The sequence below is a fragment of the Cariama cristata genome, unplaced genomic scaffold, assembly GCF_000690535.1.
Source record: "Cariama cristata isolate BGI_N322 unplaced genomic scaffold, ASM69053v1 scaffold12142, whole genome shotgun sequence".
Classification (NCBI taxonomy): domain Eukaryota; kingdom Metazoa; phylum Chordata; class Aves; order Cariamiformes; family Cariamidae; genus Cariama; species Cariama cristata.
In genome coordinates this window covers 1-13028 of record NW_009604458.1, presented here as the reverse complement: position 1 = coordinate 13028, position 13028 = coordinate 1, and the positions used below count along the sequence as shown (strand labels likewise).

The 13028-nt window shown below is 41.5% G+C and overlaps 1 protein-coding gene across 1 annotated transcript in view; it reads right to left on the bottom strand.

The window, feature by feature from the left end:
- LOC104158076 (tyrosine 3-monooxygenase-like) overlaps positions 1-11660 on the bottom strand; it is a 32196-nt gene extending 20536 nt beyond the window's left edge. The window contains exons 1-5 of the mRNA XM_009695635.1: positions 11463-11660; positions 10379-10553; positions 6810-6898; positions 3809-3876; positions 2129-2179 (exon numbers count right to left, since the gene is read on the bottom strand). Of these exons, the coding sequence (XP_009693937.1) occupies positions 2129-2179; positions 3809-3876; positions 6810-6898; positions 10379-10553; positions 11463-11660 (581 nt within the window). The remainder of the gene's footprint in view (positions 1-2128; positions 2180-3808; positions 3877-6809; positions 6899-10378; positions 10554-11462) is intronic.
- Positions 11661-13028: the final 1368 nt, after the last annotated feature.

Sequence of the window (13028 nt, the reverse complement as noted above, 5' to 3'; positions counted from 1 at the left end):
CAAAGTCCAAGTCCAGAGAGGGAAAAAGAAACTGCTGAAAGCACAGTCTATGAAATACTCTAGAAACAAGCCTCATAACAAAGGATGAGGCCACTTGAAAGACTTTGAAGGCAATGACCTTATTTTGCATAAATTTCCTTATTCTTTTTGAAAAATAGTGGCACTAGTCAGCTTTATTATGAAGATATGACAGGTGTGTCCCCATAATTTTGTCCTAGATTATCCCTTTTTCTTGTATAGCTTTTACCCATAAGACATCTTTTAAGACTACTTAGTTTCAGGGCCTTCCAAGAAGCTGGCTTGAAAACAGAAACTCACATCGTCTGTACCCTCTGTTCTCTGAAAGTTGTATTTCTTCACTTGATTAGTTTTCATTTTTATAACCATGTTGCTACGAACTGAAGGCATCCAACAACTCTTCAGAATGAACACCAAGGGAATTTAATCTGTGCTACAAATTTCCTGTTCAATTGCACAGTGCTCAATTAAGTTGTGCTGTAATGCAGCTGACCTCAGGGCACAGCCCCAGGGGGCTGTGATAACCTTTGGGAGGTCTAATTTTGGAAACAGCTTTGCATAACAAGGCAAGCTAGGTTGCTGGGGCTGGCTGTTTGGGGAAACGGGGAGATAGTCCTTTAAAGATCTATTCCGTTACCACAGTGGGACTAATTCTAGGTGGAGAAGGGCTGGAATGATGGAGGCTGGCAACAAAAGAGAAAAACAGGAAAGAACACGAAATTAAATTTTCTTAAATATGACATTCCCACACACCATCCCATGCCAAGATTGTTGGCTGGTGATAGCAATCACGAGCATGACACTGATGATCAATCTTTGACAATTAAAACATGCTATAAAAACCTATTTGAGCTTAATAAAAATGTGACTGCTTGGATGAGTTGGATGCAAGGTTTCTATGTGATTGTGGGCAACACTCCTCAAGCTTTCTATGGTATAGTAGATTTTACTTAAAACAAACTAATCACTGAAAAAGATTGTGTGGCCCTGTGGTTGAGGTTCTGGCATGAGACATCGAGCGTATGGATTTAATTGCTGGCATTGACATGAACTTTGTGTATAATTTTGGGCAAATTACTTAAGCTCTAGCTTTTTCAGTTCCATAGTTATAAAACATGGTCACCATTCTTCCTTCTTCCCACCTTTAGGCTGTCTTTCCATTTAAATTGTAAACTTTTCTGAACAAAGACTCTCTTTTATTACGTGCACATGTGGCACCTTGCACAATCCTGGAACTCTGCTCTTAGTTGGGACATTTGGACGTATTTATACTTATATTATCATACAAATGTGTAATTATTGATACTTAACTGAGATTTGTTAAAGTTAATGGGAGAAAGTGGAAACAGAGGTATATGAAATAAGAACTCCGCTTTCTTTCAAATCTGCCACATAGTTCACATAAAATCTGCAAATGTACTTTGAATTGAATTAATTTTGTTTGTTTGGGTTTGGATTTTTTGGGGGGTTTTCTTTGAGTGGCAAATCTTCAGGAGAAACAAAGCCTCAATGAAGAAATGCTGCACCGATGTAAAAGTAACTTGCCATCATTTCATATGACATCAAAGGCCTTTTTACAGTGTAAATAATGTATCCTGGAAGGGCACTCCAAAACTTCCTTTACCTTTACTTTGAGAGAAAGATACTTATTCATGTTAACAGCAACAAATACTTGCAGGAGCACAAGAAAGGCTGGTCTGTCCTATGAACATCTTATGAGTGAACTTCCATCCTGTGAGTGGACATTTTCTTCTGGCAACAGACTTGGAAAGGTGAGATTTCTGTCACCATTACAGTTATAGTTAATTACAGTTCAGTTAGAAGAAGTTACACTATAGGCTCCAGGTGTTTTCTGGCTTCTGATATCTCAATGGGATCAGGCAGGAAGATGGTCAGAAAAATTCATTTTGTTCTAGAAAGTGAATAGTTAAGACCAGCTCTGAGACTGGCTTTCTGCAAAACAAACGACCAAAAGGTGACACTTAACCAAGGAGTAAAACTTGAGATGGGTAAATATGGTTTTAAAATGTTACAACTGTCTCACATTGCCAGTCTTTCCTGGGACTGCAGTGGAATGGCCCAGGAGCTGGAGTATAGGTAACAAACTCACCAAGTTGCAATCTCCTGCACTGTGTACTTGATGTGAGGCAAAGGGTCTCCTCTGTAATGAACAGAAGAAATAATGCATATGTTTAAAGCAGGTTTCAAGTGCGGCTTCAGAGTATTATTTTCTTTGCCTGTACCATGAAGAGTAACAAAGCTGGTGAAGGGTCTGGAGGGTAAGTCTTATGAGGAGCAGCTAAGGGAGCTGGGGTTGTTCAGCCTGGACAAAAGGCTGAGGAGAGACCTGATCACCCTCTACAACTACCTGAAAGGAGGTTGTAGTGACGTGGGGGTTGGTCTCTTCTCCCCGGTAACTAGCAATAGGACAAGAGGAAATGACCTCAGGTTGCTCCAGGGGAGGTTCAGGTTCGATATTAGGAAGAACTTCTTCACTGTAAGAGTTGTTAAGTATTGGAACGGGCTCCCCAGGGAGGTGGTGGACTCGCTATCCCTGGAGGTGTTCAAAAAACGTTTAGACATGGCACTTCGAGACATGGTTTAGTGGGTTTAGTAGGTATGGTGGCGTTGGGTAGTAGGTTGGACTTGATGATCTTTGAGGTCTCTTCCAACCATAGTGATTCTATGATTCTATGAATATATGCTGTAATGAAGATAGAAACAGCAAAATTGTACATAATTAACAACTTATTTGTCTTGATAGGCTCTAATGTGTGCATTTTCTTTACTATTCCAGTGTGGGGAGGAAGCAGAGGGATAAGGTAAGAAAGGGAGCCATGTTCTGCTTTACAGAAGGAAAAAGAGGCCTTCATGTTTACCCTTACCTCTGCTGAAGGCAATCTAGCAACTAAAATGCAGTGTGTACCTGGAGGGTCCATCCCTGGAGGATGTGATCAGCACAGTATCATCACAGAGAAACATTCATAAGCTCATCAGCAGAGAGCTGCCCAGGCATACACTGCATGGTTTTCACTAACTTCTCTGATGGGTGGTCTTCTCTCCTCTTCCTCACTGCTACTTCTTCAGCAAATCTGAGTTAGTTCAGTGTGTGCTTTTGTGCTGTGCTAGGTGTGATATAAGGTGGCGGTGAGAAAACTGTGCTCAAACAGAAGTGTCTCAAGGTTTGGGAGATTTCACCAGTTCTTGGACACCATGAGGCTGATAATCCACAAGCAGTTCTACCTCTACATCTGATTGACTCTGTCGGACAGCAGTGTGATGCTGGTAAAGTTTTACACATAAAGGCAGAAACATTTTCAGTCACCCACACAAGACCTGAGAGGTTTTTAGGTAGCTAATGTACATGGCTAGAGACATTTTGTCAAACAAATAACAAAAATAGTAAATCACTTTTCTTTGTCAAAAATATGTTCCTAAACATTATTCCTTATAGTTCCTCGAAAAAGATTAGCCTCAGCTCAGGAGTTAGTCCTAAAAGGAACTGCAAAATTGAAATGAAAGAGTCATATTGAGAAATCACCTCTGCTAAGACAAAATACAGCACTGAAGGAGATGTGAAAGCAATACTAAGATTTTCATCTTAAGGTATATTTGCTGTATTGTGGGAAAAGTTTATTTTGTATTGAGTGAAAGCTTCTGTGGCTGAATTCCATTTTCTAACCCATTGATACATTGACAAAAGATTAAATCTCTGATATTTCTTGCATATGAAGATATCTGAAAGTGCATGTGGACTGCTGAAGTCTCTCTTCAGCAGCCTTGTACTTACGCTCTGTAATTAAAGGCAAGGTCAGCAAAGAATTCCCTCCGTTTCTTATACTCCAGGTCAGTGTACCCCTGAGATAGAAAATAGTTCAAAAAAAGTTTTGCATTAAGAGAGATTTGTGAGCATAAACAAGTTTGCTAACAGAAGCATTCAGAAAACCTATGCCTCAAATAGGTTGTTTTCTCTGAGGCAATTAATCTTCAGCCTCATGAACAGGGTTACCCGAAGTCTGCAATCAGTTATATCCGTGACATTTTGATGAAAATTTGGGGCCTGTGCTCAGAAAGAAAAGTAACATGGCTTCGTGGGAAGGTTTTGGAGCTGTTCATAAACACTACATCACAGATCATTACACTTACAGTCAAATTTAAATGCAAATCACACTAAAAATGTAATTGAAATAGGGGTGTCACTTCCACTGGGGAAGAGTTGAATCTCTGAATCATTTTTTTCCTGCCCTAAGCACAAAGGGTGCGATATAGGACTGCAGTGGACATGATGGTATCTAGTCTAGTAGCACCTCGCTAGAGAAAGTACACTGCTCCTGCATAATACCTTGTGCTTCGGGCAAAGAAGGGGTCCTCACTGGCTAGAAATCATTCGAGCTACCATTGAATCTATAGAAAGCACAGGCTTTCAGCTCAATCCCCCCTTGCCCATTTATTAGCATGTGATGATAAAGGCTGATTCAGTGGTATCTGTTTAAAGGGGCAGTTCACTTAAATATTGGACTTTTCTTTTTGCCCCCTCCCCCCCCTGTGTTTACTAGAAGTTGAGCTTCAAGCAGGCTTCTCCAGCTATTAAATATGAATAGAGATGTGGAATCAAATTCCTTTGAATTTTACATCATTCATAATAGAAATAAAATCTTAAATCTGGCACTGTATTACTAGTATAACTCATAAAACAGTGTTGATCAGCATCACTGTACAAATATTTATTATTCTAAAATATTCAGAATTTACTGGAACCACTTTGCATACTACAAGCCAAATTTCTCCCTTAGGTTTTTTCACATAATTTTCAGTGTAGCAATAATACCAGTAATACTACACTTAATGAGTATTGTGCATGAATCTGAGGAAAGAACTGGATCCTGAGAGCATGTTTATTTTTGTCATGTCTTATGGATAATATGTTTATTCAGATGCCACCCTTGCTTGTTGGTAGCTGTGACAAGTCCACGCAAAACATGTGGCAAAGCCATTGGGCCAGACTAGCATTGATGATGTGACCTCCCAGCTTTGTCCTTGCTGTATTCCCAGGGCTCTGTACCCACTCTCTGTGTAGCAGAAGCCTCCCTGGGGGACCGCAACAGCCAGTGTCAGGGTACCCAGTGTCAGAGTACCCCAGAGACTGGTGTTACAGTGTCATCAGTTTGCTTTTTGCTCTTTAAAGAGACAGTCAAGAACAAAGTGAAACTGTTGAGATGGACAGACCAAATTACTTATTATTTGGCAGTAAATTTACACGCAAAATCTCTGCCGAGCCACCTGTACTTCAGCGTATTTGGTACTTTCCTCCAACCTGTCCCTTTTTGTGTCATGCTTAGCAGCACAGTAAATGAGCCCACATTGTGCTCCCTCCTGCCACAGACAAATGATTTTCAGAGCCTGATCTAACCTTATTTCAAGCTAGTTCAGAAATTCCTACATTGCACTGCATTCTGCAGTGTAGATTGATCCGCACTCAAGACTTCAGTAACTCTGCACCATTGGTACTTTCTCTCATTCTCTTCAGTGTTCACACCTATTTGGCAAAGTAGGAGGGGAATTTAGTCCAATTCAAAGAATTCCCAATGTGTATCCATTCACCTCATGAGAAACAGCCTCAGAGCTAGCTCAGAAAAATGACAAATACTTGGATTGTTTCCGTCAGAAAGATGTGAGGCAGAATGGAAGATGTCCTGTTTAAGAAGGACATGAAGCTCTCCTAGAGCATTATAGTTTAATAAGTGATTCTCAAAAACAGAAGATAGACTTGAAAAGTTTTTTTGTACCCCACAAAACTCTATATAGCTAACATTAACATTGTGTAGGTTAATAAATGGGTCTAAATAGATTTCAGACATTTAGAAAAGCGAATGACAAAATTTTGTAGATTCTGTTGACATCCATCTAAATCTTCCTTGCATTTTTCAATGTAAAGTCTGCTTTTTTTCCTTTTCATGTATCACTTCTGCATAATGTTTGGCAGAACACTTCACAAAAATTCTGTGACCTACCTTGTCAATCTGCAAATGGCCCTTTGGAGTCCCTTATTTGTCTGTACCTAACTCATCTGTACTAAAGTTGGAAAACTTTGATAAGAATCAAGTATTTCTTTGTTTGTTCCCAGTACTTTGCCTTACTATTATCATCAGTGAGCAGGACTCTACAGTGCATTTTTCCTCTTTCTTCTCTTAGAGCTTCTGCTCATGGCACACTAAGAATACACACACAAAACTTTTAGGAGTAAAGCCCTTTTTGCAGCCCACTCGTAACCAAGACCTACTACCTGAATTCAAGGGAAAGCCCATCACAAATATTCTAATGATACTTGGCAGAGTAGGTTCAATAAATACTGCCAAAATCCCAGCTCCAAAGACCTGGTGGAAGGTCAAAACATAGAAAACACAAAAAGCAGAAGGCTGGGAAACTTGACTGTTATGTGGACCATCTAGTACAAAGTGGACATACTTCAAATATATCAGGTGTGAAATAATAAACAAGATTTTTTTAAACTAAACAATGAAATGTAAACTCATGCTAAAGAATATGTTGAATAGAAATTACTTCAGTATATGTCTAATGTTAATTATATGTACCTTGATTAATCAGGACCCATAAGCTTTTCTTATTAAGTTTTTCATCTGATACTCCCTAATTCCACTGAAGATCAGCCTTTATCTGATCTTTCATTTTTTCTGTGCTTTCAAAAGTATGTTTTACTCCTGAAATTTTCCTTTCCAGAATTTCCCTGCAAAGAGTTTCTTTTTTGAAAATAACAGTGACGTCAAACTTACAGGGTGACCATGGTCCAAACTGGGATCATACGTAGTGATCAGATGGTGACATTTGTCCAGATCTTGGATTTTTCTGGGGAACCAGGGCACTGGAGAGAAAGCAGCAAGAGTTAAATGAGAAAATATTAAACAATTTTAAAAGACACAGGAAATAAAAGTTGTGCTGATGATTACAAGCTTTCTTTTCATCAATATATAAGAATATTCATATCTGCGTGTCACCATATGTCCGTAGTTGAATTCATTTGCTGACCAACTGGCAGACTGAAAGAAAAATTATCTGAAACTAACTTGCAATTATAATTCCTTGGTTTTAATTAGTAGAAACAATTTTTAAAGTCAAAATAATTTCCTTTTAGCCAAATGAGATGTTCTGTTTGACACAGCACAACAAATTACTTTCTACATTTTGGATTCAAGAAAATATTTTTATTATGTCTAAAAAGTAGTCCTAAATTTTCACTCCTTTAAAAGTGAAATCAACATTTTTTATGGAAAATATTAAATTTCTAGAAACAAAACAGGCCAAGAAGTATCTTGACTTAAAGTTTTTTCCTTCTGGATCTGTTTTGTTGGGTTTTTTTTGTTTGTTTGTTTGTTTTTTAGCAAAATTATTCTAGCATTAGCTGAATTTCCAAACAGTTTCCTTCCCCTGAAATGGAGACGTTTTCTGGTGACTAAAATAAAAATTAAGTGTGCTCATTTTAATTTAAGTGCCAGCATTTCTAAGGAATGATTTTTAAAAATGACTGAAAAAAAGACAAAGTTGATACTGCTTTCTGAGGTCAGATTAGTGCTGTGATCAGACTTAGTGTGTTACAGCTCAGAGAAGGTCTGCTTAGGGTCACCTTAATCTCATACTTGGCAAGAGACCAGGCATCTATGTACAGAATGGCAAGTTTAGCTTTAGTCTTATTATATTATGTCCAGGCACAGCCAGTTCACAAAGGTACGAGTCTACAAATACACTTCAATGTTGAGAAATTCCAGTTCTTTCACGCAGTTATGGCCAATTCAGCAATAAGAAGGAAGAAATACTAGTCTGACAGATGTCTGATCTCACCTCAGAATTTTTTTGCTGAGCCTTTGTCTTTGGCTGTACCAATGGTTCTGCATGCAAGATACCTGTCCTGCCATCCATGGCCCTATCTCCTCAAAACCTGTACCTGATCATAAGTCCTCCAGTGTATGTCTCCATACACATTTTGCCTGTCCCTTACTGAGTCCTGGAGAGGGCAGACAGTCTAAGGGAGAGGGAGAGGGAGAGGACAGAGACCATGGCAGAACCCTTGGCCTGGTCACAGAAATGAATGCAGCCAATAAAACAGGGATAGTGCTGACAGATGCCAGTTTGGCTGCATCTGTCTCTGCTTCATGGAAGCAGAAATAACCACTGCTTTTCTCAACTGAGTACCAAATTAATTTGGGTTAAAGCCACTGTGGGCAGGCCACTGTCTTATCACTGTCCTTCAGCAAACTGCCTGGGAAGGCCTGTCTGGCTTAACTAAATCTCCAAAGAAAAAAAATAAAGAAGTCCATGTGGGGAAAAAAGAGATTAATCCAGCAGTTGGGCCCTCAGGTGATGAGGGTAGCTGGAACTTACATACTTACATCTTCCCAGTGAAATGATTGCTGACCAGTAAGCATGTCTATACAACTTGGATATCTCCTAGTTACCAATATGCTCTCACAGGCACCTGCAAACTGCCTTAGCAAGTGAAGCTGCAGCTAGCCTCTTTCAACAAGATACATGACCACTTTCAATTAGATATGTCAGTAAAATGAACTGCTAGACAATCTTAAACCTAGGAGCCAGCTGAGTTGAAAGTCCTCTGACATGTTAGCACCCCCCAATTCACCTCAATAGGACCAAATTATTAAAAGCTTTAATGCCAATACCTCCAAATCCCCTGTTCTTGCTGGTGCACACACCTAAGGTGTCTCTGTGGCCCACAAATACCAATTCTCTGACCCTCTCATCTTGAAATCAAATGAACTGCTTAGGGCACTGCTGAATTCTGGGGTCTGAGACACCGAGAAAAGACTCTTTACAAACTAAGGACTGTTGTGTGTAAGTCTGAGCTAACTTAGAAACAGAAAGACTCTGGCCATTTGCATGGGAAGTATATTAATTCTAGCATGATTACATCCAAAATAAGCCTGATTATTTTTATGATTGCTGGTCAAAACCATAAGAAAAAGGAAAATGTGGAGAAAATTATGTCCCTAATATTCCTCTGCTTTAACCATAAACACATCCTCTTTTAACAATCTCTTGTTTTTATTGTAGATCCCAGCCCCAACACATCTGAAACTAACTGCTACTTCTGAGCACAAACCTCTCAACTCCCAAGGAAATTCTAAAGAAATGCTTCTCGAGTTCCAAAACCCTCTTTGGCTTGCCAGTTTCCCTGACTACAGTGATACCTTTTTGATATCCCCAGAGTCCCTGAGAACAGCTTGGCATGGACTGCCTCTCATCACTAGCCTGAAGATGAATTTCAAACAATACCCAAAGGAGTCCAAACAGGACTGTATTAGTTAAAGGGCTCTGGGGATTTCTGCCTGGCCTTTTCAAGGGTGGGAAACCTCATGGCAGTTCTGTGTTCAGAGAACTCAGCCTATAAGCTGGACCCTCAGCCTTCTCATCTATCAGGGGCACCTCTGGCATCCTCAGGATTGTATTAAAGGTCTCTAACAGCCTGTTATACTCACTGATCCCCTACCTGCCTGTAAACAGGAAAAATACTGGTCTACCTCTGGCAAACTCACTTTCTATCCTGGTGGCTGGTAGTGGTAGTGACTCAAATACAGCACAGGCAGTGGAGCAGCCACTTGCAGCACTTTGCCAGGTGAAATACTGTTCCTAAAGTGCAACCTTTGAAGCTGCACAACCTCCAAACAAGGTTTTCAGGTGCCTGGGAAAATGCATGATGCTCTGTTACTCCAGATTTGGCAGTGGATCTGTTCCCCACAAAAATCTAATCCCCTGATTCTGCCAGCCTGCCCTGCAGACTTTCTGTTGACCTTCTCTCCCTCTTGCACTCTGGAAGTTTCTTTGAGCTGGTTGCATTTAGCTCTTTTCAGTGAAGGAGCAATCTAAGTACAGACAATACTACTGGACCCAGATGGCAGTGGACACCATAAACAGTTAGTTACTGCTTCTTTTAACAAAACCAACACAATCCACTATAAACAAATTAAATGTTGAGACCCTCCGCCGTATCATTACATTCCCGTCAAGTGTCTGTGTTTACCTCAGTTCTCTGCACAGTTCTCAACTCTCAGCCAACAACCTTCCTGTCTTTGAGGAGTTTCCAATTTCTCCTCAGCTTTTTGTTTTGCTAGAACGCTTTTCTCACCTCAGTTCCACTGGCTATGACAAAGTACCTCCCTTTCCACACCAAATGGAATGGTCCCAGTTCGGGGAAAAGTGTCATGCAATGAAGAAAAATGAATGCGTGCTCACCTGCTTTCCAGACTAATTAAATTACTGTTACGAAGCTAAAGCTAAAAAAGTTACTCCAAAAAGAAATAAAACAAGACTAACAGATGCACATGTTTCTTACCTTTGTCTTCTCTGCTAATTTTCACATCCTCTGCTACTCTTTTTAAGGAGGTGATAAGGATACTAACATCAGCACTGTGAGCTTCACATTCAACAAAAATGTCAAGATCATCAGCAGAGTTCTTGGGCTTTTTGGCACGTCTGGTTTCAAAGTGATGGATCTGAGTTTCAAACATCTGCAAGATCCAGATGTTCATATGATGAAGCTTCTCCAAAGACTGAACATCCAGGTAAGTCTAGATACACTTCTACAATGTCTTTAAGAGGTGACTAAAACAAGAAGTGCAGGTTAAGCAATGAAGCCTAATAATGCTCAGTTTAGAATGAGCTAAAATACAGGCAGAACTAAAGATTAAACACTGTAGAATTAGATAGAGATAGATGGAGATGAAAGACAAGATACTGTTGACTGCAGCATCTCATCTGTGCAGAAATAACAAATGAGTGGCTGAGTAACTCTTAGGACCCTGGCAGAATGAAAGCAGATCTATTGATGTATAATAACACCATAATCATTAAATAATTGCAAACAATTACAAATAAGTAACAAATATAATACTTTTCTTTTGAGTTATTCATTTTCACAGATGAGAGTGAGCACCTGGTAGGGATACTTCAAGAGCCTAGAATATATAATGCCTGTATGGTTTACAGCTCTTGTATTCCCTGTATCTCCTGGCAAATACGCAGAGAAAATTCGTTGGCTTCTAACATCCCCACAATACGAGTGCTTCAAATGCTCCTCTGTTGTTTAGTCATGGCTAGCTACCACAACTGCTAGAAAGAAATAATAGATTGGTATCTGCTCTACACAGCCCTTACATAAAATGATTATTCTCCTAAATGACTGTGTCTGGCTGCTCCCTCCCTCCAGACCACTCTCCTTCTTCACCTGGAGAGGCCAGCCAACCTCTCTGAGGAGCTGTAGCAAAACAGGGGCATTGAGAAAGGGGGAAGGCAGACGGAGGCATAAGCCAGGCAGGGGGCAGGAGAAGGATGAGAGAGGAGGAGATGCAAAGTAGGGAAGGTGAAGGCAATGACAGAAGAAATGGCTCAGTGGAGGAAGGGAATGATGAGGCCTGTACCTCAAAGGCTTTGGCTGTCTTAGAGAGCTCAGTCTTCCTCACATTGCAGAGGGTGAGGGTCAGGATGAGAGTGACTCTGCCATCCTCCCTGTCGGAGACCAGGCTGCCTTGCCTGTTCAATAACTCCATGTCACACATCTCCTTCTTCTTGCTGGCCTCTTCCTTTTGGCCTGAGATCCCCACCAAGTCAGTCTTCATTGGGAGACAGGGGAGTAGATTGCAATTGCCAAATGTTGAGTGGAAACTATCTGAGGATGTGAGTGCTTCTCCCAGTGCAATGGCCAGGAGGTGTGGTGGGACTGGAGAAGCAGCACGTATATATGGGTGGTGAGATCAGAATGGCCAGACAGCAGAGAAGCACGTGGTTGCTACAGTGTTAGGTGTAGGGACATTTATGTTGGACATGCCAGACACATCAAGGGAAACCACCTGCGTAGGATATGCGCAAGAGCCCAGGATAACCCTCCTCCTCTGGGTAACTTCAAAGCGCACCCCTCCTGCTCTGTTTGAAGGTGTCTGCAAGCTGTTCAACCCTGGAGATGGAGCCTTTGTGGAGAGGCAATTAGGCTGAGCCCCATTTACATCTCCCAGTCTGGACTGCTCTGCACAATGTCTGAGATTGCCCTTCCTCTCCACCCTCTCTTACCTTACTGGGGCCCTCTCTGCATTGACCATGCCCCCAGGGAACCAAAGGGGCTCTACCCCCAAACCTCAGCCCAATCCAAGTGGTGTACCCTCTGCAGAGACACAGTTATGGGAGTCGCAGAGAGACCTGAGCCAGAGCCAAAGTTCATTGCCTACTTCTGAACTTTTCCTGCCCACAGGATCTGACCTGTTCTACCCTAGCCTTACAAGAGCTGTGTGCTGCCTCCAAGCTAAGTTCCTCTATTGGAACTTGTTTCTGTCACAATTTTATCTCCAGTGAAGTATACTCTTAAAAAAGCCAAGGTTATATCTTTCTCACAGCTGGCAGGGCAAGCTCAGGGGGGATTCAGCTCTGCTCTTGCCAGGGCATGGCATCCTTTGACATCCACAAACATGTTTCTAGGTATGAGCACCCATATCTTCATAGCCCAAGTTACAGTGGGCTGGAACCCCTGTGAAAGTTGTCTTGCAGGCCCATACAGAAGACCAACTCTCTGTCCTCCCTTTGCAAATGGAGGCATTTCTGAGGTGCCCCTTAGCTGATCCCAGCTGGGTCACACTCTGTATAGATTTTGCCTCCTCCCTGGGCAAGGAAGATAAAGATAGTGCAACCAAATTTTCTTCTCCAGAGACCATGACAGCACCGTTTTTCCCCTTGGCCCAAGACAGAGAACTGGGAAGGTCTCGATTTCCTCATCTATTGTCTGACTGAGACAGGAAGCCAAAGGTGAATTTTGGAGCGCATGCCCAGGAGGCAGGTCTCAGCGTCCTGGGCAACAGCGACCAACCCAGAATTTGGGCACTGTGGCTTTACAGAGTGGGGTAACTGCCAGCCCGGGCAGAGGTGTCCCCCGGGCTGTGCCCAGCACTGGCCCAGGCCAGGACACTGCGAGGCCCAGCGCTGACCACGGGCAGGGCCGG